This window comes from Ranitomeya imitator, chromosome 1 (genome assembly GCF_032444005.1).
Source record: "Ranitomeya imitator isolate aRanImi1 chromosome 1, aRanImi1.pri, whole genome shotgun sequence".
In the NCBI taxonomy this organism is placed as follows: Eukaryota; Metazoa; Chordata; class Amphibia; order Anura; family Dendrobatidae; genus Ranitomeya; species Ranitomeya imitator.
Window position 1 is genome coordinate 577,959,955 of NC_091282.1, and position 25,960 is coordinate 577,985,914.

At 45.0% G+C, this 25,960-nt stretch overlaps 1 protein-coding gene across 7 annotated transcripts in view; it reads left to right on the top strand.

Annotated features, from left to right (window-relative positions):
- Nucleotides 1-8,221: 8,221 nt before the first annotated feature.
- Nucleotides 8,222-25,960, top strand: part of SIRT6 (sirtuin 6) — a 293,306-nt gene continuing 275,567 nt past the window's right edge. For 5 of the 7 annotated variants that reach the window (XM_069767852.1, XM_069767855.1, XM_069767857.1 and 2 more), the window contains exon 1: nt 8,237-8,354. Coding sequence is in view for 3 of the 7 variants with exons in the window: in XM_069767856.1 (XP_069623957.1) it covers nt 8,302-8,354 (53 nt within the window). In the remaining 4 variants the exon portion in view is untranslated. Of the gene's footprint in view, nt 8,355-25,960 lie in introns of all 7 variants that reach the window. The other 2 variants (XM_069767854.1, XM_069767858.1) reach the window with 1 other exon arrangement.

A 25,960-nucleotide genomic window follows, 5' to 3' on the forward strand; every position in this document is an offset into this window, starting at 1 on the left:
CATTGTTAGTTTGTTTACTGTAAGTGATATTTGTATTTTAATGTAACCCCGTCTAATGTACAACACCATGGAATCAATGATGCTATTTAAATAAATTATAATAATAATACAGCGGCGCCCACGAGCAGGATGTATAAACACAGCCTTGTGATTGGCAGTAAAATTCCTCCTCATTGCTTCCTGGACCTCCTCTTTGGCGCCAGTGACAGGGGAAGTTTCCCTTTGAATGCAGAGCGGTGCATAGAGTCCACTGGAAGAGTAAAGGTACCGTTACACTAAGCGACGTTGCAGCGATATAGACAACGAGCCGACCTAAACTAGATCGCTGGAGCGTCGCTGTTTAGGTCGCTGTAGAGACGTCAAAAACAGCAACTCCAGAACCATGCAGGAGCGATCCAGTGACGTAACGGCGACTCACTTCTCGTTCTCGCTCCATGTAAAAACGTTGCTGGCGTCGTTGCTTTTGATGTCAAACATGACGATACACGCCGATCTAGCGACCAAATAAAGTTCTGGACTTCTAGCTACGACCAGCGATATAACAGCGGGATCCAGATCGCTGCTGCGTGTCAAACACAACGAGATCGCTATCCAGGACGCTGCAACGTCACAGATTGTTGTCGTTCTCGTTGCAAAGTTGCTGAGTGTGATGGTACCTTAGAAAGGGAACAGGTGGGTGGGGCCAGGTATGAAGGGGAATGAGAGAGATGGGAAAAGCGACTGAGGAGAGGGGTTACACAGTACTGGGGAGAGGGAATGAGAGGGGAGTGGAGTAACATTCCAGGGGTAAGGGGAGAAACCTGACAGCACTTTACCCTCTATGGCTGCTATTGATACAAGGAGCCTCCCCCCTCCTGTAATGCTTCCAGCAGCTCAGCAGTCGGGAAGGGGGAGGTGTGAAGGTCCGACAAGAGGGCTGCTGATTCCTGACTAAATGACCCCATCCATTTCCTGTCCTCTATTATGAAGAAAAGAGTGACTATATGGGTATGTGCAGATTTGCCTGCGGATTTTTCTTCACTGAATCTGCATTTCTAGGCAGAAAACGCAGGTGCGTTTTTGATGCGTGGTTTTGCTGCATTTTTTTTATTTTTTTTTGTATGGTTTTGTATGGGTTTTTGAAAGCTAAATAAAGATGTATTATTGAACAAAAAAAAATTGTGATGTCATTTCTTGTCCAACCTCCTCTTTTACATTTGTCCAACCCACACTCCATTACACACACAGAGAGACAAATAGATAGATCTATAGGTAGAAGGAATTAGATAGATAGCTGACAGATAATAGATATAAATATAGATAGAAAATAGATAGAAGGAATAAGAGATAAACAGATAGATGCAAGACCATACGGAAGGCCCTAAGAATGGCCTCAAATAAAAAACACAGAGACCCCAATAACCCCACTCTGAGAGAAGCCTACCACACCGTACAACGAAATTACAAAGCCATCCTCAGAAAGAAAAAGCAAAACGACATCTCTACCAAACTCCTCCAACTCCAAGATGCCCTTGAAGACAACAAATTTTGGGAACTGTGGAATCACCTTGGATCCAACCAGAAAAGCAACAGCCTCTACATCCAGAGCGGCAACATCTGGCTCCAGTACTTCAAGGACCTCTACAATGACATCCCAAGTGAAGACCTGAACCTGGCACAAAAAGAGCTTGTGAAAAAACTGAAAGATATGGAGGAAAAGTTCAAAGTTTTCCAAAATCCTCTGGATACACCAATCACACTGACAGAAATAACAGAAAGGATCACACAGATAAAAGGTAAAAAAGCCAGTGGTCCAGATGGGATCCTCCCAGAAATGCTGAAATACAGCCCTCCAGACATCCAGGCTGCGATAACAAAACTATTTAATATTGTACTGCAGGCCGGCTGCTTCCCCAAAAACTGGAACCAAGGCCTCATAACCCCTATACACAAAAATGGGGACAAGTACGACCCAGCAAACTACCGAGTGATATGTGTCAGCAGCAACCTGGGTAAACTCTTCAACTGCATCCTGAACAAGAGGATCCTCACCTTCCTCACCGAGCACAACGTCCTCAGCAAGAGCCAAGCAGGGTTCATGCCAAACCACCGCACCACTGACCACATCTACACTCTGCACAGCCTCATCAAGAGCCACGTCCACAATACAAAGAACGGGAAGATATACGCTTGTTTTGTGGACTTCAAGAAGGCCTTCGACTCAGTGTGGCACCCAGGACTATTCCTAAAATTGCTGGGGAGCGGAATAGGAGGCAAAACATATGATGTCATCCGAAGCTCCTACACAGAGAACAGTTGCAGTGTGAAGGTCAACGGAAGGAGGACAGCCTATTTCCAACAAAGTCGAGGAGTGAGACAGGGCTGCAGCCTCAGTCCAACGCTCTTTAACATCTACATCAACGAGCTGGCAGTGGCCCTAGAGTCCTCCTCAGCACCAGGACTCACCCTCCATGACACCCAGGTGAAATTTCTGCTGTATGCAGATGACCTCGTGCTGTTATCACCAACTGAGAAAGGCCTCCAAGATCATCTGAAAATCCTAGAGACCTTCAGCAGCACATGGGCACTGCCAATCAACGAGAAAAAAACTAATATCATGGTGTTCCAGAAAACAACCGTCCACTTACTGAAACCAACAGGTACACCTACCTGGGCCTAGAACTCAGCCAGTCAGGGAGCTTCAAGCAAGCCATAGAGTCACTAAAAGACAAGGCATCCAAAGCCTTCTATGCCATCAGAAGGCGTCTGTACCACCTCAAGGCACCAGTAACCGTATGGCTAAAAAATTTTGACTCCATCATTGCCCCAATTCTTCTATACGGTAGTGAGGTCTGGGGCCCAGTCTCATACCCAAACTGGTCAAAGTGGGACGCTGGGCCGACAGAAATATTCCACCTAGAGTTCTGCAAGCATCTTCTCCAAGTCCATCAGAGCACATCAAATAGCGTCTGCCGAGCAGAGCTGGGCAGATTCCCACTACACATCGCAATAAAGAAGAAGGCGCTGTCATTCAAGGCTCATCTACAAAGTAGCAGTCCCAGCTCCTACCATCACAAAGCCTTCCTACACCAGGAAGCCTCAGGAAGCCTCCCAAGGAAAAGTACCCAAAGCCAGTCTGACCAAGCCATCAACCTCCATGGCCTGACAAAAGGTGAAATCCAGAAAATGGTACACAAAGTCAAAGAGGAATATCTCAGCATCTGGAGGAACGACATAAACAAATCCCAGAAACTGACAATATACCGGAATCTACAGAGGGAGTACAAACTGGCCCCATATCTAGAGAAACTAGAAAACCCCAAAGATCGACAGATCCTGAGCCGGTACAGACTGAGCGCCCACAGCCTACTCATCGAATCCGGGCGGCACCGACAGAACTACAAGCCTCGAGAGAACAGACTCTGCCAGCAGTGCCCCCAGGAGGCCGTGGAGGATGAGGCCCACTTCCTGCTGAGGTGCCCCAAATACTCCGCAGTGAGGGACACTCACTTCAAGAGGCTGTCTGATCTCCTCCCAGATTTCACCTCCAAGGAGGAGGAAGAGAAACTGCCGATAATACTGGGGGAAGAGGAAAGTGCAGTGGCCGTAGCAGCGGAATATGTCAGTGCCTGCCACAGACTAAGAGGAGCCTGATATGTCATGGACTCCCGTACCCCAACACTGGACATATCCCTATCCCCCGACTAAAGAGCCCGATATGTCATGGACTCCTATACCCCACCCTGGAAACATCCCCTATCCTCTAAAAGGAATTTGATATTCCCTGGACCTCTATATGCCCCCCCCTCCCCCACCCCCGTATTTTTACCATATGCTTTGGCAATGCTAACATGTACTTAGTCCTGCCAATAAAGCTCATTTGAATTTGATCTATAGCTAGATCTATAAATAGATCAATAGATATCTATCTATAGATCTGTCATCTATCTAGCTCATTCCTTGTATCTATCTATTCTATTGATTATCTATCTCTCATTCATTCTATCTATTATATCTATCATCTATCTATCTATCTATCTCATTCCTTCTATACTGTAGATAGATAGATGGAAGGAATGGGATAGACAGATGACAGATAGATCTATAGATACATAAATCTATACATAGATCGATAGATATTATCTATCTGTAGATCTGTATTCTATCTATCTAGCTCATTCCTTCTATCTATCCATCATCTATCTATCTCTCATTCCTTCTATCTCTCTACAGTATCTATCTATCTATCTATCTATTATATCTATCATGTATCTATCTCATTCCTTCTATCGACAGATAGATAGATAGATAGATAGATAGATAGATAGATAGATAGATAGATAGATAGATAGATATGGGATAGATATGGGATAGATAGATAAAGAAAATTATAGCAGCACAAAGAAAGAGTCTGGGTGCAGAGCCCCCCAGGTAAATACCAAATCTCAATTATAAAAATCCAGAAAAATAGATAGATAGAAGGAATGAGCTAGATAGATAAATAGATGACAGCTAGATCTATAGATAGATGTATACATAGATAAATAGATATTATCGATCTATACATCTATCTGTCATCTATCTATAGATCTATCTGTCATCTATCTAGCTCATTCATTCTATCTATCTATTCTATCAATCATTCATCTATCTCATTCCTTCTATCTAATCAATAGATAGATGGAAGGAATGGGATAGATAGAAGGAATGAGATAGATACCGTATATCTATTCATCTATCTAACTATCCATATATCTACATCTATCCATAGATATATCTATAGATAGATGAATAGATATCCCCCGACTAAAGAGCCTGATATGTTATGGACTCCTATACCCCACCCTGGAAACATCCCCTATCCTCTAAAAGGAATTTGATATTCCCTGGACCTCTATATGCCCCCCTCCCCCACCCCCGTATTTTTACCATATGCTTTGGCAATGCTAACATGTACTTAGTCCTGCCAATAAAGCTCATTTGAATTGAATTGATATACGGTAGCTATCCCATATCTATCTATCTATCCCATTCCTTCCTTCTATCTATCTATCCCATATCTATCTATCTATCTATCCCATATCTATCTATCCCATTCCTTCCTTCTATCTATATATCCATCTATCTATCCCATATCTATCTATCTATCTATCTATCCCATATCCATCTATCTATCCCATTCCTTCCTTCTATCTATCTATCTATCCCATATCCATCTATCTATCCCATTCCAAATTCAAATTCAAATGAGCTTTATTGGCAGGACTAAGTACATGTTAGCATTGCCAAAGCATATGGTAAAAATACGGGGGTGGGGGAGGGGGGCATATAGAGGTCCAGGGAATATCAAATTCCTTTTAGAGGATAGGGGATGTTTCCAGGGTGGGGTATAGGAGTCCATGACATATCGGGCTCTTTAGTCGGGGGATAGGGATATGTCCAGTATTGGGGTACGGGAGTCCATGACATATCAGGCTCCTCTTAGTCTGTGGCAGGCACTGACATATTCCGCTGCTACGGCCACTGCACTTTCCTCTTCCCCCAGTATTATCGGCAGTTTCCTTCCTTCTATCTATCTATCTATCCCATATCTATCTATCCCATTCCTTCCATCTATCTATCCCATATCTATCTATCCCATTCCTTCCTTCTATCTATATATCCATCTATCTATCCCATTCCTTCCTTCTATCTATCTATCTATCTATCCCATTCCTTCCTTCTATCTATATATCCATCTATCTATCCCATTCCTTCCTTCTATCTATCCCATATCTATCTATCTATCTATCCCATTCCTTCCTTCTATCTATCTATCCCATTCCTTCCTTCTATCTATATATCCATCTATCTATCCCATTCCTTCCTTCTATCTATCTATCCCATTGCTTCCTTCTATCTATATATCCATCTATCTATCCCATTCCTTCCTTCTATCTATCTATATATCCATCTATCTATCCCATTCCTTCCTTCTATCTATCTATCCCATATCCATCTATCCCATTCCTTCCTTCTATCTATATATCCATCTATCTATCCCATATCCATCTATCTATCCCATTCCTTCCTTCTATCTATCTATCTATCCCATATCCATCTATCTATCCCATTCCTTCCTTCTATCTATCTATTCCATATCTATCTATCTATCTATCCCATATCTATCCCATTCCTTCCTTCTATCTATCTATCCCATATCTATCTATCTATCCCATATCTATCTATCCCATTCCTTCCTTCTATCTATATATCCATCTATCTATCCCATATCCATCTATCTATCCCATTCCTTCTATCTATCTATCCCATTCCTTCCTTCTATCTATATATCCATCTATCTATCCCATATCCATCTATCTATCCCATTCCTTCCATCTATCTATCCCATATCCATCTATCCCATTCCTTCCTTCTATCTATCTATCTATCCCATATCCATCTATCCCATTCCTTCCGTCTATCTATCTATCTATCCCATTCCTTCCATCTATCTACCCCATATCTATCTATCTAATATCTATCTATCCCATTCCTTCCTTCTATCTATATATCCATCTATCTATCCCATATCCATCTATCTATCCCATTCCTTCCTTCTATCTATCTATCTATCTATCCCTCTATCTATCTATCTATCCCATATCTATCTATCTATCCCATATCTATCTATCCCATTCCTTCCTTCTATCTATATATCCATCTATCTATCTATCCCATATCCATCTATCTACCCCATTCCTTCTATCTATCTATCCCATTCCTTCCTTCTATCTATATATCCATCTATCTATCCCATATCCATCTATCTATCCCATTCCTTCCTTCTATCTATCTATCTATCCCATATCCATCTATCCCATTCCTTCCATCTATCTATCCCATATCTATCTATCCCATTCCTTCCATCTATCTACCCCATATCTATCTATCTAATATCTATCTATCCCATTCCTTCCTTCTATCTATATATCCATCTATCTATCCCATTCCTTCCTTCTATCTATCTATCCCTCTATCTATCTAGCTATCTATCCCATATCTATCTATCTATCCCATATCTATCTATCTATCTATCTATCTATCCCATATCTATCTATCCCATTCCTTCCTTCTATCTATCTATCTATCTATCTATCTATCTATCTATCTATCTATCCCATATCCATCTATCCCATTCCTTCCTTCTATCTATCTACCCCATATCTATCTATCCCATATCTATCTATCTAATATCTATCTATCCCATTCCTTCCTTCTATCTATATATCCATCTATCTATCCCAGTGGTCCCCAACTCCAGGCCTCGAGGGCCGCCAACAGTGCAGGTTTTCAGGATTTCCTTAGTATTGCACAGGGGTTGGAATCATCACCTGTGCAGATGATCACATTACCACCGATGCAATACTAAAGAAATCCTGAAAACCTGCACTGTTGGCGGCCCTCGAGGCCTGGAGTTGGGGACCACTGATCTATCCCATATCCATCTATCTACCCCATATCTATCTATCTATCTATCCCATTCCTTCCTTCTATCTATCTATCCCTCTATCTATCCCATATCTATCTATCTACCCCATATCTATCTATCTATCCCATTCCTTCCTTCTATCTATCTATCCCTCTATCTATCTATCCCATATCTATCTATCTACCCCATATCTATCTATCTATCCCATTCCTTCCTTCCATCTATCTATCTATCTATCCCATATCTATCTATCTTTCTATCCCATATCTATCTATCCCATATCTATCTATCTATCCCATTCCTTCCTTCCATCTATATCTATCTATCTATCTATCCCATTCCTTCCTTCCATCTATATCTATCTATCTATCTATCCCATATCTATCTATCTTTCTATCCCATATCTATCTATCTTTCTATCCCATATCTATCTATCCCATATCTATCTATCTATCCCATTCCTTCCTTCCATCTATCTATCTATCACATATAGTCTGTATCTACAATACTATATTCCTGGCAGGGGCCCAAACATTCTGCTGTCTTTAATAATTTCTACCTTGAAGGAGCTGATATATTCTAGTGTCTTGTATAAGCTGCAGTCTGGGCCAGGCAACAGCCCACAAGTCTGCTTACTTCAAGACGCTATACCTGGAAAGAGCCCACATAGTGTAGTGTCTTCAGTAGTAAAGCTGGCTAGACTGTATAGGCTCAACCATACTGGCAGCTTCTCTTCCTGTCTTTGCTGAGCCAAAACACGCCCCCGTATGACACGCCCCCGGAAATGACGTAACACCGGAAAGGAGCCCCTACAGTCTAGTCTAGGCTCCTGCCGGTGATGTCGGTGAACTATGCTGCCGGGTTGTCTCCCTACGCTGATAAAGGGCGCTGCGGCCTGCCGGAGGTGAGCGCTGTGCAGCTACTGATGTTCTGTGTGTGCTTCCCATGCCTGCATAGACCGGAGCCTGTCTGTTCTCTGTAGCTATTGTGTATTGGAAACTGTCAGTGTAATTTTATTTGGCCTCCAGGTGGCGCTCTAACCGGCCTCTTGTATGTGCGTGTATACGAATATGGAGTCTAAGGCCGGAGTCATACTGCTGTAGCATATAACTTAGGCTACGTTCACATTTGCGTCTTTGGGCGCAGCGTCATCGACGGATACCGACGCATGCGTCATGCGCCCGTATCTTTAACATGGGGGGCGCATGGACATGCCCCGGTATGCGTTGTCATGCATTGTATGACACATGCGTTATTTTGGCACACCAGACAGGGCGCGAACGACGTTACAGCTTGCAGTTTTGATGCGTCACATTTCCGAAGAAAAACGCATGCAACGCACCTGTGTCGTAAATGTGCCAAAAAAACACATTAGTGTCTGAAAAACGCATAGGGCGCAGGTGCCTGCGTTGAGCCGCGTTTTTTGACGCATGCGCCTTTTGACTAAATGTAATTTTTGGGGGGCGTTTTTGATCTTCAATTGTATAGGACAACACATGCGTCAAAAAACACTGTGTTGTGTATGCGTTTGACATGCGTTGCGCCGACGACGCTGCACCAAACAACGCAAATGTGAACGTAGCCTTAGGCTACTTTCACACTAGCGTCGGTACAGGCCCGTAGCAGTGCGTCGGGCTGACGTACCGACGCATGCTGTGAAGTAAAATCACAACGGGGACAGCGGATGCAGTTTTACAACGCATCCGCTGCCCCATTGTAATTTTCGGGGAGGAAGGGCGGAACCGACGGACAGAAAAATGTTGCAAGCAACGTTTTTTTTGTCCAGAGGGACTGCAAAAACACGTCGCATAAGTCGCACGACGGATGCAACGTGTGGCAATGCGTCACTAATGAAAGTCTATGGAGAAAAAACGCATCCTGCGGGCAACTTTGCAGGCTACTTTGCAGGATGCGTTTTTTTCTCCAAAACGACGCATTGTGACGGAGGCCAAACGACGCTAGTGTGAAAGTAGCCTAAGTGGTATATGAAAAACATTGCATTGCACTGGGCCAAGTGCGTCACGACACGAGCCGTACTAGCACTGCTCTGCAGTACTGATTCCGTGGCACAATTGCTTTGCCTCACGCTGAGTGCCACAACAATCGTGTGCGGGTGTCAGCTGTATGTGACATCTGACACCCCAATGCCTAGCTAGCATAGATCGTGGGCGTTTAACTCCTCTGATGCCGCCGGTCAGTAGTGACAGCAACATAGAGGGGCACTGCGCAGGGAGGGGGGCTCCGTGTACTTCCATCAGCACAACGACATGCGATCTGATGGTCTCCATAATGGCCATGGGGTCCTTCCCGCTCCTGCAGGGAAGGTGGTTTGTGAGCGCATGCCCTCTTCTCTGCCTGTCAGATCCTGATGTGATACTCTGCACTGCAGAGTGTCAGATCGGTGTTCTGATATGTTATGGTGATGTCTCATACTTGCACAATGAAAAAAAAAATGTACAAAGTGTGAAAATATTTTTTTTTAAATCCCTAAATAAAAAAATACATATAATTTATGTACATAAATTAAAAGTACACATTTTTGGTATCTCCTTGTCCATAAAGACCCACTTTATAAAACTGTCCCGCTAGTTAACCCTTCAGTGAACACCGTAAAAAAAAAAATGCAAGGCAAAAAACGCTTTATCATTATATCACCGAACGAAAAGTGGAATAAAACACGATCAAAAAGGCACATATAAATAACTATGGTACCGATGAAAATGTCATCTTGTCCCGCAAAAAACGAGCCACCATACAGCTCCTTCAGTAGAAAAAAAAGTTATAGCTCTCAGAATAAAGTGATGCAAAAATAATAATTATTTTTTCTATAAAATAGTTCTTGTGTAAAAGCGCCAAAACATAAAACAATGATATAAATGAGGTATCGCTGTAATCGTACTGACCCAAAGAATAAAACTGCTTTATCAATTTTACCAAACGCGGAATGGTATAAAGAAACAAAAAGCATTTCCTTGAATTGCGGTTTTTTGTTCATTCTGTCTCCCAAAAATCAGAATAGAAAGCGATCAAAAAATGTCATGTGCCCGAAAATGGTACAAATAAAAACGTAAACTCGTCCCGCAAAAACCTCACATGACTGTCGGCCGAAATATGAAAATAATTATACCTCTCAAATTATAGTGATACAGAAACTAGTTTTCGCAATAAAAAGCGTCTTTTAGTGTGTGGCAGCTGCCAAACATAAAAACCAGCTATAAATCTGGTATCTCTGTAATCGCACCGCACCTACAGAATAAAGTCGCCTAATTGGTTTTACCGCACGAGGAACTGCGTAAAAAATAAATCCAATTTTTCACACGCTGTTGATTTTTTTTTTTTGTTTGTTTTGTTTTTCATTCTGCCTCCCAAACATCGCAATAAGGGTCGGCTCATGTATCCTGCGCTGAGCGGTTACTCCGGGGTTTCTGTGTAAATCTCTGAAATACATGATTAGGACAGAACCCCCGGCGGAAAATTCCCTATGACAGGGCAGATGTAGGCACTTGGACGCCATCTGACCTGTGATCTGGCGATGTCCATCTTTTTAGGGTTGTATAAAAGTACCATGAGCCACAGTTTTGTGCACTTCTGAAAAGGACGCCACTGAACAGAGGCCAGACGGAGTCCAGAGTAAGGCCGGCGTCACACTAGAGTTTTACGGACGTATGAAACAACGCATTGCACACGGACCAATGATTCTCTATCGGGCAGCTCCTATCAGCCATATATTTCACAGTTGTATTTTACATGCGTAGAAAATTGCAGCATGCTGCGTTTGTCAGCGTATTGCACACAAATCCACCAATGAAAGTCTATAGGGGCGAGAAAAATACGGATTACACACGGACCAGCAGTGTGACTTGCGAAAAATACACAGCTGTGTTCTATAGAAAAGCCGGTAATTCAGCGCGGTGTACAGTAAAATCACACTGACAGATCAGAATAGAATAAGTAAAATAAATGTCTACACATAGGATATATACAGTACAGACCAAAAGTTTGGACACACCTTCTCATTTAAAGATTTTTCTGTATGAATTAACACATGTGGAATTACCATATATACTCGAGTATAAGCCGACCTGAGTATAAGCCCCCCTAATTTTGCCACAAAAAACTGGGAAAACGTATTGACTCGAGTATAAGCTTAGTGTGGGAAATGCAGCAGCTACCGGTGAATGTCAAAAATAAAAATAGATACCAATAAAAGTAAAATTAATTGAGACATCAGTAGGTTAAGTGTTATTGAATATCCATATTGAATCAGGATCCCCATATAATGCTCCATACAGTTCATGATGGGCCCATAAGATGCTCTATATAAAAATGTGCCACATATAATGCTCCATACAGTTCATTATTGCCCCATAGATGCTCCATATAAAGCTGTGCCCCATATACAATGCTCTGCATCGTTCATTATTGCCCCATAGCTGTGCCATATAGTGCTCTGCACCGTTCATTCTTGCCCCATTGATGTACCATATAAAGCTGTGCCATTGCTGCTGCTGCTGTTATAAAAAAAAAAATGCCATACTCACCTCTCTTGCTTGCAGCTCCCAGCGTCCGGTCCCGGCGTCTCTCCGCACTGACTGATCAGGCAGAGGGCGCCGCGCCCACTATATGCATCACCGCGCCCTCTGACCTGCACAGTCAGAGCGGAGAGACGCCGGGAAGATGGAGCGGCGCCCGGCGTGTGGAACGGGGATAGGTAAATGACATACTTACCTGCTCCCGGCGTCCCGCTCCTTCTCCCGGACAGCTGGTCTTTGGTGCCGCAGCCTCTTCCTCTATCAGTGGTCACCGTTACCGCTGATTAGAGAAATTAATATGCGGCTCCACCCCCTATGGGAGTGGAGTCCATATTCATTTCTCTAATGAGCGGTCCCACGTGACCGCTGAACAGGGGAAGAGCTGCGGCACCCGAAGACCGTGGGACTGCAGGGACAGCGCCAGGATCGCCGGGACTAGGTGAGTATGCCTCAGCGCCCTCTCCCCCTCACCCGCTGACCCTGCCACCCACCGTGACTCGAGTATAAGCCAAGAGGAGCACTTTCAGCCCAAAAATTTGGGCTGAAAATCTCGGCTTATACTCGAGTATATACTTAACAAAAAAAGTGTAGAACAACTGAAAATATGTCTTAGATTCTAGGTTCTTCAAAGTAGCAACCCTGTGCTTTGATGACTGCTTTGCACACTCTTGGCATTCTCTTGATGAGCTTCAAGAGGTAGTCACCGTAAATGGTTTTCACTTTACAGGAGTGCCCTGTCAGGTTAAATAAGTGGGATTTCTTGCCTTATAAATGGGGTTGGGACCATCAGTTGTGTTGTGCAGAAGTCTGGTGGATACACAGCTGATAGTCCTACTGAATAGACTGTTAAAATTTGTATTATGGCAAGAAAAAAGCAGCTAAGTAAAGAAAAACGAGTGGCTATCATTACTTTAAGAAATGAAGGTCAGTCAGTCTGAAAAATTGGGAAAGCATGGAAAGTGTGCACAAGTGCAGTTGCAAAAACCATCAAGTGCTACAAAGAAACTGGCTCACATGAGGACCGCCCCAGGAAAGAAAGACCAAGAGTCACCTCTTCTTCTGAGGATAAGTTTATCTGAGTCACCAGCCTCAGAAATCGCAGGTTAACAGCAGCTCAGATTAGAGACCAGGTCAATGCCACACAGAGTTCTAGCAGCAGACACATCTCTACAACAACTGTTAAGAGGAGACTTTGTGCAGCAGGCCTTCATGGTAAAATAGCTGCTAGGAAACCACTGCTAAGGACAGGCAACAAGCAGAATAGACTTGTTTGGTCTAAAGGACACAAGGAATGGACATTAGACCAGTGGAAATCTGTGCTTTGGTCTGATGAGTCCAAATTTGAGATCTTTGGTTCCAACCACTGTGTCTTTGTGCGACGCAGAAAAGGTGAACGGATGCCTGGTTCCCACCGTGAAGCATGGAGGAGGAGGTGTGATGATGTGGGGGTGTTTTGCTGGTAACACTGTTGGGGATTTATTAAAAATTGAAGGCATACTGAACCAGCATGCCTACCACAGCATCTTGCAGCGGCATGCTATTCCATCCGGTTTGCATTTAGTTGGACAGTTATTTATTTTTTAACAGGGCAATGACCCCAAACACACCTCCAGGCTGTGTAAGGGCTATCTGACCAAGAAGGAGAGTAATGGTGTGCTACGCCAGATGACCTGGCCTTCACAGTCACCAGACCTGAACCCAATCGAGATGGTTTGGGGTGAGCTGGACCGCAGAGTGAAGGCAAAAGGGCCAACAAGTGCTAAGCATCTCTGGGAACTCCTTCAAGATTGTTGGAAAACAATTTCTGGTGACTACCTCTTGAAGTTCAAGAGAATGCCAAGAGTGTGCAAAACAGTCATCAAAGCAAAAGGTGGCTACTTTGAAGAACCTAGAATATAAGACATATTTTCAGTTGTTTCACACTTTTTTGTTCAGTATACAATTCCACATGTGTTAATTCATAGTTTTGACGCCTTCAGTGCGAATTTACAATTTTTATAGTCATGAAAATACAGAAAAATCTTTAAATGAGGTGTGTCCAAACTTTCTCGACTCAGGACGTGGTGCCACAAGGATGGGATTCTGGTGTGAAGAGCATTTTTTACTCTTTGCCATGACAGCACCCCACTGGAGAGAGGGATCCGCCCCGCAGGAACAGGAAACCTACAGAGAAATAAAAGGGGGCGGTCCACCTCTCCTCCTCAGTTTAGGTTTCCTGTTCGTGCGGGAACGACAGGACTTCTACAAGGACATACCTGGGCTAGCATGCTGCCTGTGCGGTATCCGCGAGAACGGCAGGGGCTGCAGCCTGGAAGCAGCGTCGGGGGAGATCCGCTAGACGTCTCCTTCCTCGTCTGAAGGATCGTGCAGACGGCTGGGTCCGAGGAGGGCCGCCCGGCATCATCTGCAGCGTGCGGTACGGCAGTGCGGGAGGGCCGGCTGGAGTCAGGTAAGGAGAGCGGCAGCGTTCCCATTGCGGTCCGGTGCTGAATCCTGGACCGCGCATTCGCCGACCGCCGTAATACAGACTACCCCGGAAGTGGATGGTTGACTTCCGGGGCGTCTAGGCCGGATCTGCGGCGGGGGAGCAAGCGCCGAGTCGTGCATGCGCACTGCGCAAAAAAAAAAAAAAAAGGCGCACTATTTAATCCGCCAAACAAGAGTAATTCGGCGATGCAGAGATGTCATCCCCTGGTGCCATGGACCCCACAGCTGGAGATCCAGTACCCCCCGCCAAAGATCACACCAGAGGATCCTCTGAGACCGCTTGTAAAGGCGACGGATCCAGGACAGGATTTCGGCCTTCTGATCCGGTACTAATTGCTTCACTGGGTGAGTTTTTACCTCTGCCTATTAAGCTGACGTTGTCTCCCTCCTCTCTTTCTCCTTCTCTCACTATGGCTTATTACGATTAGACTAAAAAGCGACAAAAAACGAAACATAAGGAATGTGCCTTGTGTAGCCAGCCCCTTCCGGACTCATACCCCCAAAAACTTTGTAAAGACTGTTTCAAGGAAACGACACAGGGAGCAGCAGTGTCCATTATGGACTTACGTGCCATTATTATGGAGGAACTAAAAACTATGGCCCATGATAAACCGCATAAAAGTAGATCCAAAATACCAACACCTGTGTCAGACTCCGAAAGTGACCAATCTGTACTTTCAGAAGCCTCCCTATCATCATCATCATCACCATCATCATCATCGTCATCAGAGATCGAGGGACGCTCATGTTTTCCCTTAGACAGTGTGGACAATGTGGTAAAATTGATTAGAAATACCATACGGTGTGAGGAAACAAAGGGTGCGCAAATCACGCAGGATATAATGTTCGCGGGTTTAGCAGAGCGAAAGAGGAGATGTTTTCCAGTTATACCAGCAGTGAAAGCATTAATTAAAAGAGAGTGGGAGAAACAGGATCAAAGAAGTTTTTTACCCTCTGTGTCGAAATGAAAATATCCGTTTAGTGACGAAGAGCTTCTACATGGACCAAAGTCCCTAAGGTCGACGCAGCCGTAGCCTCTACCTCTAAGCAGTCCACTCTACCTGCGGGACTACTTGTCGATCCTTTGGATCGTAAGGCTGAATCATCCCTTAAGCGTTCTTGGGAAGCGACTGCAGGAATAATCAAACCTGCAGTAGCTAGCACTTGCGCTGCCCGGTCAATGCTCATTTGGATTGACCAGTTAGACCAGCAAATTGAGAATAAGGTTTCAAGAGAAAAACTGCGGGCGGCCATCCCCTTAATACGAGGAGTGGCAGCCTTTATGGTGGACGCATCCGCCGACTCTCTGTTTGGCAGCAAGATCTGCAGGCCTCGTGAATAATGCAAGACGAGCGCTATGGATGAAAAGCTGGAAAGGGGACGCGCAGTCAAAATCTAAGATATGCGCAATCCCATGTGAGGGTGAGTACCTCTTTGGTAAGACCTTAGACGAAATACTCAAAAAGGCAAAGGACAGGAAAAAGGCTTTTCCTGACTCCTCTATTCCCTTTTACAGGAGGGCCTTTAAGAGGAGACCGTTTGGCAAAAGTAGGCAAACGGATAGGTCGACAACATGGACCGCTAAAGAGGACAAACAAAGAGGTACCATGTTTAGAAGACCCAACCCTCCAAAAGAGAACAAATACTGAAGATATCCCAGTAGGGGGCAGATTGAAATTTTTCACCACCCAGTGGAAAAAGATAACAACTAGTTAGTGCATTTTAAATATTGTCTGAAATGGAATTAAATTACAATTCTCTTGTGTTCCCCACGAATCATATATTATAACATCCCTCAGCTCGCCTGCACAACAACAGGCTCTGGAGCTTGAAATTCAAACCCTGTTATCAAAACGAGTTTTAGTCCAGGTTCCTGAAGGACAGGAAGGTAGGGGATTCTACTCTCCCTTATTCCTGATTTCCAAACCCGACGGTTCATTCAGGACAATCCTAAACCTTAAACTCAATTCCTTTATTGAAAACCATACATTTAAAATGGAATCTATTAGATCCACTATACAACTCCTAATTCCAAACTGTATGATGGGGGGCATTGATTTAAAAGATGCTTATTATCATCTCCCTATCCATGACAGATACCAAAAATTCTTCAGGGTAGCAGTGACAATCAACGGCAAGATTCGTCATTTCCAGTATGCAGCCATGCCCTTCGGCCTTTCTACAGCGCCAAGGATCTTAACCAAGATTATGCTAGAGGCGATGGCCTATCTTCGCCAAAAATAAACATTAATTGTGCCCTACCTAGATGACTTCTTGGTCATAGGAAATTCAGTTACTCAATGTGCTGACCGCTTGGCTCACGCAATTTCCTCTCTACAGGATCTAGGCTGGATCATCAATATCAACAAATCCAGACTTGCTCCACATTCCCGTCAAGCGTTCTTGGGGTTCCATCTAGACTCCATAACCCAAGTGTCTTCTACCTCAGGTAAAGATACTACTCATCAGACACAGTCATAGCTGCAATAAATAGTCCACGTATATCCCTAAGACAAGCTATGTCATTGCTGGGATCCCTTATTTCTTGTATACCTGCAGTAAAATGGGCTCAATATCATACCCGAACACTGCAACCCCAGATTTTACAAGAAGAAAGACGGTTATTTGGTCGCCTAAATGCAAAAATAACCTTGTCACAGGAGGTTTTAACTTCCTTACCGTGGTGGCTAGATTCAGATTATTTGATGAGTGGTGTTCCATGGGTAATAACGCCATCTCGGACCATAACCACTGACTCCAGTCCTCACGAATGGGGCGCTCATATGGGGAATGATTTTTGCCAAGGGTTATGGGACATGGAAGAACACTGCATCTAACCTTAAAGAACTAAAAGCAGTAAAATACGCCTTATATCATTTTCTCCCACAGCTTCGGGGAAAAGACGTCAGAATCCTTTCCGACAACACCACCACCACAGTGGCGTATCTAAACAAGCAAGGAGGCACTCGATCAGAGACTCTGATGTCTTCTGCTGGAGAAACCTTGAATCTAGCAGAGTCACCTGACATCCCTTACTGCGCTTCACATAAGAGGGGAAAGCAACCAGCAGGCAGACTTCTTAAGTCGACACACCTTGAGACGGGGAGTGGTGCCTAAGCCATCATATCTTTCAGGACATAGTATCCCTATGGGGTCGTCCTCAAATAGATCTCTTTGCCACAAGAAGAAACAAAAAAGTCCGGAGATTTGCCTCCTTATCTCCAGCGGATCATCCAGACATTCCTGACGCTCTCCAAGCCCCTTGGCAGTTCAATCTGGCATACGCCTTTCCTCCGATCATATTACTACCACAGGTCATACGCAAAATCAGAGAAGAAAGAGCGATACTGAAGAGTTATACTGATGGCTCCATTCTGGCCCAAGAGACCATGGTTCTCGTGGCTGCAAACCATGTCGGTCTCAGACCCTTGGGTCCTCCCCTCGACACCCAATCTTCTCTTTCAGGGACTGTTTTTCCACCCTCAAGTGGACAATCTCCATCTGACGGCCTGGAATTTGAGAGGCAGATGCTAAAATTAAGGGGGTTCTCGGAGGGATTGATTGACACACTCCTCCAAAGTAGAAAACCTTCCACCACAAAAATTTATACAAGAATATGGAAGAAATTCCTACAATTCCATACATCTCCCAACACGTCAGAAATTCCGATGCAATCTATCCTGGAATTTCTTCAAAAAGGGAGAGAACTAGGTTTAACTGTAAACACTTTAAAAGTTCATGTTTCAGCACTAGGAGCCCTCTATGGCCATAACATTGCGGGAGATAGATGGGTATCCCGATTTATCACAGCCTGCGAACGGATAAATCCAGTTAACATACCTAGAATTCCACCCTGGGATCTAAATTTAGTTTTAAAAGCCCTAACAGACTCTCCATTTGAACTAATAGACTCAATACCCATCAAAAGCCTATCACTAAAAATGGCCCTCTTGTTAGCATTGACTTCAGCTAGGAGAGTCAGTGACATCCAAGCTCTTTCTATAGATCCACCTTTCCTGCTAACTTTTCAGGATAAGTTGATTCTTAAACCAGACCCTTCCTACCTTCCCAAAGTATCAAAGAAATTCCATAGGTCACAGGAAATAATCTTGCCCACTTTCTTCAGTAATCCCTCCACTCCTGAAGAACAGAAGTACCACACTCTAGATGTTAAGAGTAGTGTTAAAGGACATTGAAAGGACCAGCAGCTGGCGACAGTGTAGGGCTCTGTTTATTTCCTTCCAGGGTCATAAGAAGGGTCATGGAGTAACAAAAAGCACCTTATCCCGGTGGATCAGAGAGTGTATCAGACTGGCTTATTCCGCGAGGAAAGAAAACCCTCCGGAAGGCATAACTGCACTCTACCAGAGCTATGGCATCCTCCTGGGCAGAAAGGGGAGAGGTCCCAATTGAGACTATATGTAAGGCGGCAACTTGGTCAAATCCTTCTACAATCACTATAGGCTTGACCTATCATCAACTTCTGACCTAGACTTTGGCAGGACTGTCCTCAGCACAGTGGTCCCCCACCCCCCAGGTGATGGTCTCTGAAAGATCTCCAGTGGGGTGTTGTCGTGGCGAAGAGTAAAAAGCCGGATTACTCACCGGTAATGCTCTTTTAGTGAGTCCACGACAGCACCCTCTTACATCCCTCCCTAGATTAATATAGTACATACTATTGAGTAAAATTCTTTTAATCATACATAAGCAAATAAGTTTGAAAAATTAAATAAATTATATTTGCCTAATACTGGGGGTCCTCCGGGTACTCTGAAATCAAAACTGAGGAAGAGAGACGGACCGCCCCCTTTTATTTCTCTGTAGGTTTCCTGTTCCTGCGGGGCGAGTCCCTCTCTCCAGTGGGGTGCTGTCGTGGACTCGCTAAAAGAGCATTACCGGTGAGTAATCCGTCTTTTTCAGCGCTGTCCTGGCGACGCTACATCCAGCGTGGCACGCAGAGTCTCCAAGCGGGTGGCTTCTGGAGTCTCGGTGGAGCCGCATCACTTCTGGTATTGTCAGTGCCGGTAAGGTCACTTCCGGTGACTAGTTGAAGGCAGGGTAAAGCGAGTGCTACAGTGGTGGAACGCATAGCAGCGCGGTCGCTACTTACGATAGCGTCCAGAGTTGTGCCGGGTGCTTCTGGCTCCAGCTTCAGATCGCATCTATGGAAGGAGACATGATCGAGGATGGGGGGGTAAGTCTGCCTCGTGCAGTCCACCCTCACCTCAGATAAATATCCCAGCACGCCTTCTAGCCTATTTCTCCCTATCTTATGTCGTGTAGGATAAGGTGCCACAGCTAAAAAACCCGGCAAGGTCTTGGTGAAGTCCAATAGATGTCCTGTATGCCACGTAAAACTTCGAGACGCCCATGGCAAGCCTCTCTGTGCACCTTGTACTTCAAGGATCATGAAAGATGAGCAGTCATCGCTGCTTTCAGAGATGAGATCCTTAATTTGGGAGGAGGTTCAGGCCTCTATGTCCAGCCTCTCACAGCCACGTCCGTCCAGCCCCATCGCAGGCCGTAAGCGAGCCAGGCGGGAGAGAGACCAAAGGGAGCCGGAGTATACTTCTGATGAAGGTTCCGATCTAAGGGACACTCTTTCAGAAGAAGAGGGGGAGCTCCCAGCAGAAAACCAGGATCGAGCCAGAAAGTACCTTCTTCAGTCAGAAGAGACAGACGAACTTGTCCAGGCAGTGAGGAGTACCATGCAGATTGAGGAGACCTCCAAGCCACAGTCCAGACAGGACTTGATGCTCGGGGGGACTTGTATCACGAAATCAGACAGTTTTCCTTATAAGTGAACATATTAAGCCTGGGAAGCTTCCATGGCCCTAATTCGGACAAACATAGCAGCCACTTCGGTGGCCAGATCTATGTACCTATGGATGGGTCAGTAGGAAGAACAATTGTCCAATAAGACCCCTAGATCCGACATTCTGAGTTCCCTTCCTATTATGAAGTTGGCCATGGCATTCCTATCTGATATGACGGCTGAGTCGATTAGATTTTCAGCCAGAAACAGTTCCCTATCTAATGCTGCTAGGAGGGCTATATGGTTAAGGTCCTGCTCAGGAGATAATGCCTCTAAGACCAAGCTCTGCTCCGCCCATTCTCAGGGCAAAGGGTATTTGGACCAGCACTTGATAGTATCCTTGAATCAGCCTCTGACAAAAAGAAGGGGTTCCCTGAGGACAAACCTAAACGGCCCCAGCCGTTTCGGAGAGGATTCTTCTCCAGGAAGCAGTATGATTTCAGAGGGCAGAGTAGGTCTGTTAGAGGGTCCTACAGGGGCTCCCGTAGCCAGGGTAATAAAAGCAGAGGTTTATTCTTTAGCCTGACCTCCAAAACAAGGACACAATGACGCCACTTGCATTGGGGGAAGGCTACGTCACTTTGTTTGCAGGAAATTGGGCCTAAATCACTCAGAATCAGTGGGTTCGCAAAACCGTGTCAGAGGGATACAGCATGGAGCTTTACACCCCTCCTCCAGAAAGGTTCATCGCTCCTACCATAGTCTCAGTAGATTCTGCCATACTGATAGACTTACAGGACATGCTCAGTGCGGCATTCATAATTCCGGTTCCTCCGTCAGAAATAGGAAGGGGGCACTATTCATCCCTATTTGCCATCACAAAGCCGTCCGGCGAAACCCGCACTATTATAAATCGAAAGCCTTTGAATACGTGGGTCAGATACAAAAGGTTCTGAATAGAATCTATCCGGTCGGCAGTTCATCTCATAGATCAGGACGCTGTAATGTGCACTCTCGACCTGAAGAGTGCCTACTATCAGGTCCCGGTGCATCCCTCATCACAGAATCTGCTAAGGTTTGAGGTAGCACTGCCAACCCAGACCCCTGCCACTACCAGTTTCAAGGCCTCCCCTTCAGGCTGGCTTTGGCACCCCGTATCTTCACAAAGCTGGTGTCAGAGGAGGTGACCTTCCTGAGAAGCCTAGGTATCATAATAATTCCATACCTGGACGACATTCTCCTCGTGGCAAAATCAGTAGAAGCTTTGACGGATCACAGGATCCAGACAATATCAGTAATGGAACATCTTAGGCTGGGTCATAAACTGGCAGAAGTCTGACGTGTTACCAGAACACAGGAAATTCTTCCTGGGAGTGTGTCTAGACTCCAGACGCAGAATATCCCACTTACCAGAGGACAAGCAGGAGACAATCCGAGTCAGGTACTTACTAGAACACCGAATTTCCATCAGGATCGCTGTGAAAGTACTAGGCCTAATGACGGCATGTATACCATGTGTCAGATGGGTACAGTCACTCAAGACCGCTGCAGAGACAGATTCTGTCCATTTGGGATCGCCGCCAATCTTCACTAGACGCTCCCTTGAGGCTATCAGGACCAGTACGGAGGTCTCTCCACTGGTGGACACAGACAGAGAACCTAAAGGTGGGCGTATTATGGTCCACCTCCCCCTACGTAGTGGTCCACTACGGACGCCAGCGCATGGGGCTCAGGAGCTCATCTACAAAGCAAAATCCTCCAGGACAGGTGGCCAGTAAACATCAGAGACAGATCCTCCAACTTCAAAGAACTATATGCAGTTTGCGAGGCCTTAAAGGGAACCTGTCACCCCCCCAGGCATTTTTAACTAAAAGAGCCACCTTGTGCAGCAGTAATGCTGCATTCTGACAAGGTGGCTTTTTTAGTTCTGGGTGCTGTAACTGCCGAAATAATCAGTTTTGTAATTTGTCCTAAATACCTTTTCTTTAGTCAAGGAGGCAGGCCTTTCCACCCTGCTGCAGACTCCTCACAGCCGTCACTCAAATCTTCTTGGTGTCGGGCGCCGCCTCCTCACCACTGTTTTGAAATGAGCCGGCACCTGCGCTCTTTTCTCCTGCCTCGGACACCCTGCCTGTGAATCCCAGCCCTGCAGTGTTGTTTTATTTATTCATACTACTGTGACCTCTGCCTGATGAAGAGACCTATGTAGTCTCGAAAGCTTGCAATTTGTTACCATCTTTTCAGTTGGCCATTAAAAGGTATCAACCACTGAGGGCTCTCAATTCTAAATATTTTTCTGTCTGCAAATGTTCATCTGTGTGTGTGCATAGGCTGACCCGTTTACCTCACAACTGTGTATAGTTACCTACCAGATTACTTCCCCTAAAATCATCTCTAAATACAAGCTGCCTCTCTCATCTCTGGGAAAATAACTACATATAGTCGGTCTTCACATCGCATTTCTATTTTTTTTAGTTTGTACCACCATTGAGCTGATCTTACTCTACTGTTTGATCTGATTTAAAGGAGAAAAGTGCCCCAACAGTATATCAATCATCCAAACAGAATCTGCTGTGTATGGTTCTTTTACACCAAAAGGCCAAGTACGTTCAATCACGCATGATATTAACCCCTTTACCCCCAAGGGTGGTTTGCACGTTAATGACCGGGCCAATTTTTACAATTCTGACCACTGTCTCTTTATCTATATATATACAGTGGGGCAAAAAAGTATTTAGTCAGTCAGCAATAGTGCAAGTTCCACCACTTAAAAAGATGAGAGGCGTCTGTAATTTACATCATAGGTAGACCTCAACTATGGGAGACAAACTGAGAAAAAAAAATCCAGAAAATCACTGTCTGTTTTTTTTAACATTTTATTTGCATAGTGTGGTGGAAAATAAGTATTTGGTCAGAAACAAAATTTCATCTCAATACTTTGTAATATATCCTTTGTTGGCAATGACAGAGGTCAAACGTTTTCTGTAAGTCTTCACAAGGTTGCCACACACTGTTGTTGGTATGTTGGCCCATTCCTCCATGCAGATCTCCTCTAGAGCAGTGATGTTTTTGGCTTTTCGCTTGGCAACACAGACTTTCAACTCCCTCCAAAGGTTTTCTATAGGGTTGAGATCTGGAGACTGGCTAGACCACTCCAGGACCTTGAAATGCTTCTTACGAAGCCACTCCTTCGTTGCCCTGGCGGTGTGCTTTGGATCATTGTCATGTTGAAAGACCCAGCCACGTTTCATCTTCAATGCCCTTGCTGATGGAAGGAGGTTTGCACTCAAAATCTCACGATACATGGCCCCATTCATTCTTTCATGTACCCGGATCAGTCGTCCTGGCCCCTTTGCAGAGAAACAGCCCCAAAGCATGATGTTTCCACCACCATACTTTACAGTAGGTATCGTGTTTGATGGATGCAACTCAGTATTCTTTTTCCTCCAAACACGACAAGTTGTGTTTCTACCAAACAGTTCCAGTTTGGTTTCATCAGACCATAGGACATTCTCCCAAAACTCCTCTGGATCATCCAAATGCTCTCTAGCAAACTTTAGATGGGCCCGGACATGTACTGGCTTAAGTAGTGGGACACGTCTGGCACGATCTGAGTCCATGCAGGATCTGAGTCCATGGTGACGTAGTGTGTTACTTATGGTAGGCCTTGTTACATTGGTCCCATCTCTCTGCAGTTCATTCACTAGGTCCACCCGCGTGGTTCTGGGATTTTTGCTCACCGTTCTTGTGATCTTTCTGACCCCACGGGGTGGGATTTTGCGTGGAGCCCCAGATCGAGGGAGATTATCAGTGGTCTTGTATGTCTTCCATTTTCTAATTATTGCTCCCACTGTTGATTTCTTCACTCCAAGCGGGTTGGCTATTGCAGATTTAGTCTTCCCAGCCTGGTGCAGGGCTACAATTTTGTTTCTGGTGTCCTTTGACAGCTCTTTGGTCTTCACCATAGTGGAGTTTGGAGTCAGACTGAGGGTGTGCACAGGTGTCTTTTTATACTGATAACAAGTTTAAACAGGTGCCATTACTACAGGTAATGAGTGGAGGAAAGAGGAGACTCTTAAAGAAGAAGTTACAGGTCTGTGAGAGCCAGAAATCTTGATTGTTTGTTTCTGACCAAATACTTATTTTCCACCATAATATGCAAATAAAATGTTAAAAAAACAGACAATGTGATTTTCTGGATTTTTTTTTCTCAGTTTGTCTCCCATAGTTGAGGTCTACCTATGATGTAAAGTACAGACGCCTCTCATCTTTTTAAGTGGTGGAACTTGCACTATTGCTGACTGACTAAATACTTTTTTGCCCCACTGTAATTGTCTAAGGAGTACTTCCGTCTGTCTGTCTGTCCTTCTGTCACGGATATTCATTGGTCCTGGCCTCTGTCTATCATGGAAATTCAAGTCGCTAATTGGTCGTGGCTGTTTTGTGGCGTCCAATCAGCAACGCCCACAGTCTGGAAGAAAATGGCCGATCCATACTCCCCGCAGTCTGTGGCCGGCGCCCGCTCCCCGCAGTCACTGTCCCTGGCGCTCTGCTCCCCTCACCGCACTGAGTCCCCGGCGCTCCCCTCACCGCACTGAGTCCCCGGCGCTCCCCTCACCGCACTGAGTCCCCGGCGCTTCCCTCCCCGCACTGAGTCCCCGGCGCTCCGCTCCCTGCACGCTCCATACTCCCCTCCGGTCACCGCTAACACAGGTTTAATGCCGGCGGTAACGCATTCCGTTACCGCCGCTATTAACCCTGTGTCCCCAACCTTTTACTATTGATGCTGCCTATGCGGCATCAATAGTAAAAGAAAGTAATGTTAACAATTTAAAAAAAACAAAACCTGCTATACTCACCCTCCGCCGCCTTTCTCGATCCTCTCCACGCTCCCGTGACCGCTCCATTGCAAGCAGTAGCTTCTGGTGAGGTCCCGTCCCAGGGCTGGTGTGCGACAAGGACCTGCCGTGACGTCACGGTCATGTGACCGCAACGTCAGCATAGGTCCTGCTCACACCAGCGCTGGGAGCGGAAGCTGCCGCTTCCAATAGAGCGGTCCCGGGAACGTGGAGAAAAGCGAGAAAGGCGGCAGAGGGTAAGTATAGCAGGACTTCAACGGGCTATAGGTGAGTATATGTTTTTTTTTTTTTGGTTAAGTCTCTATACTACGTGGCTCTGTGCTGGGCAATATACTACGTGGCTCTGCTATATACTATGTGGCTGGGCAATATACCGTACTACGTGGGCTGTGCTATATACTATGTGGCTGGGCAATATACTACGTGACTGGGTAATATACTATGTGGGCTGGGCAATATACTACGTGGCTGTGTGCTGGGCAATATACTACGTGGCTCTGCTATATACTATGTGGCTGGGCAATATACCGTACTATGTGGGCTGTGCTATATACTACGTGGCTGGGCAATATACTACGTGGCTGGGCAATATACTACGTGGCTGGGCAATATACTACGTGGCTGGGCAATATACTACGTCGACATGCATATTCTAGAATACACGATACGTTCGAATCGGGCCACCATCTAGTGAGGTTATAACTCCGAAACGCTTCTTGGTGATTCTGAGATTTTCTCGTGACATATTGTACTTCATGACAGTGGTAAAATTTCTTCGATATAACTTGCGTTTATTTGTGAAGAAAACGGAAATTTGGCGAAAATTTTGGAAATTTCACAATTTTCAAATTTTGAATTTTTATTCTCTTAAACCAGA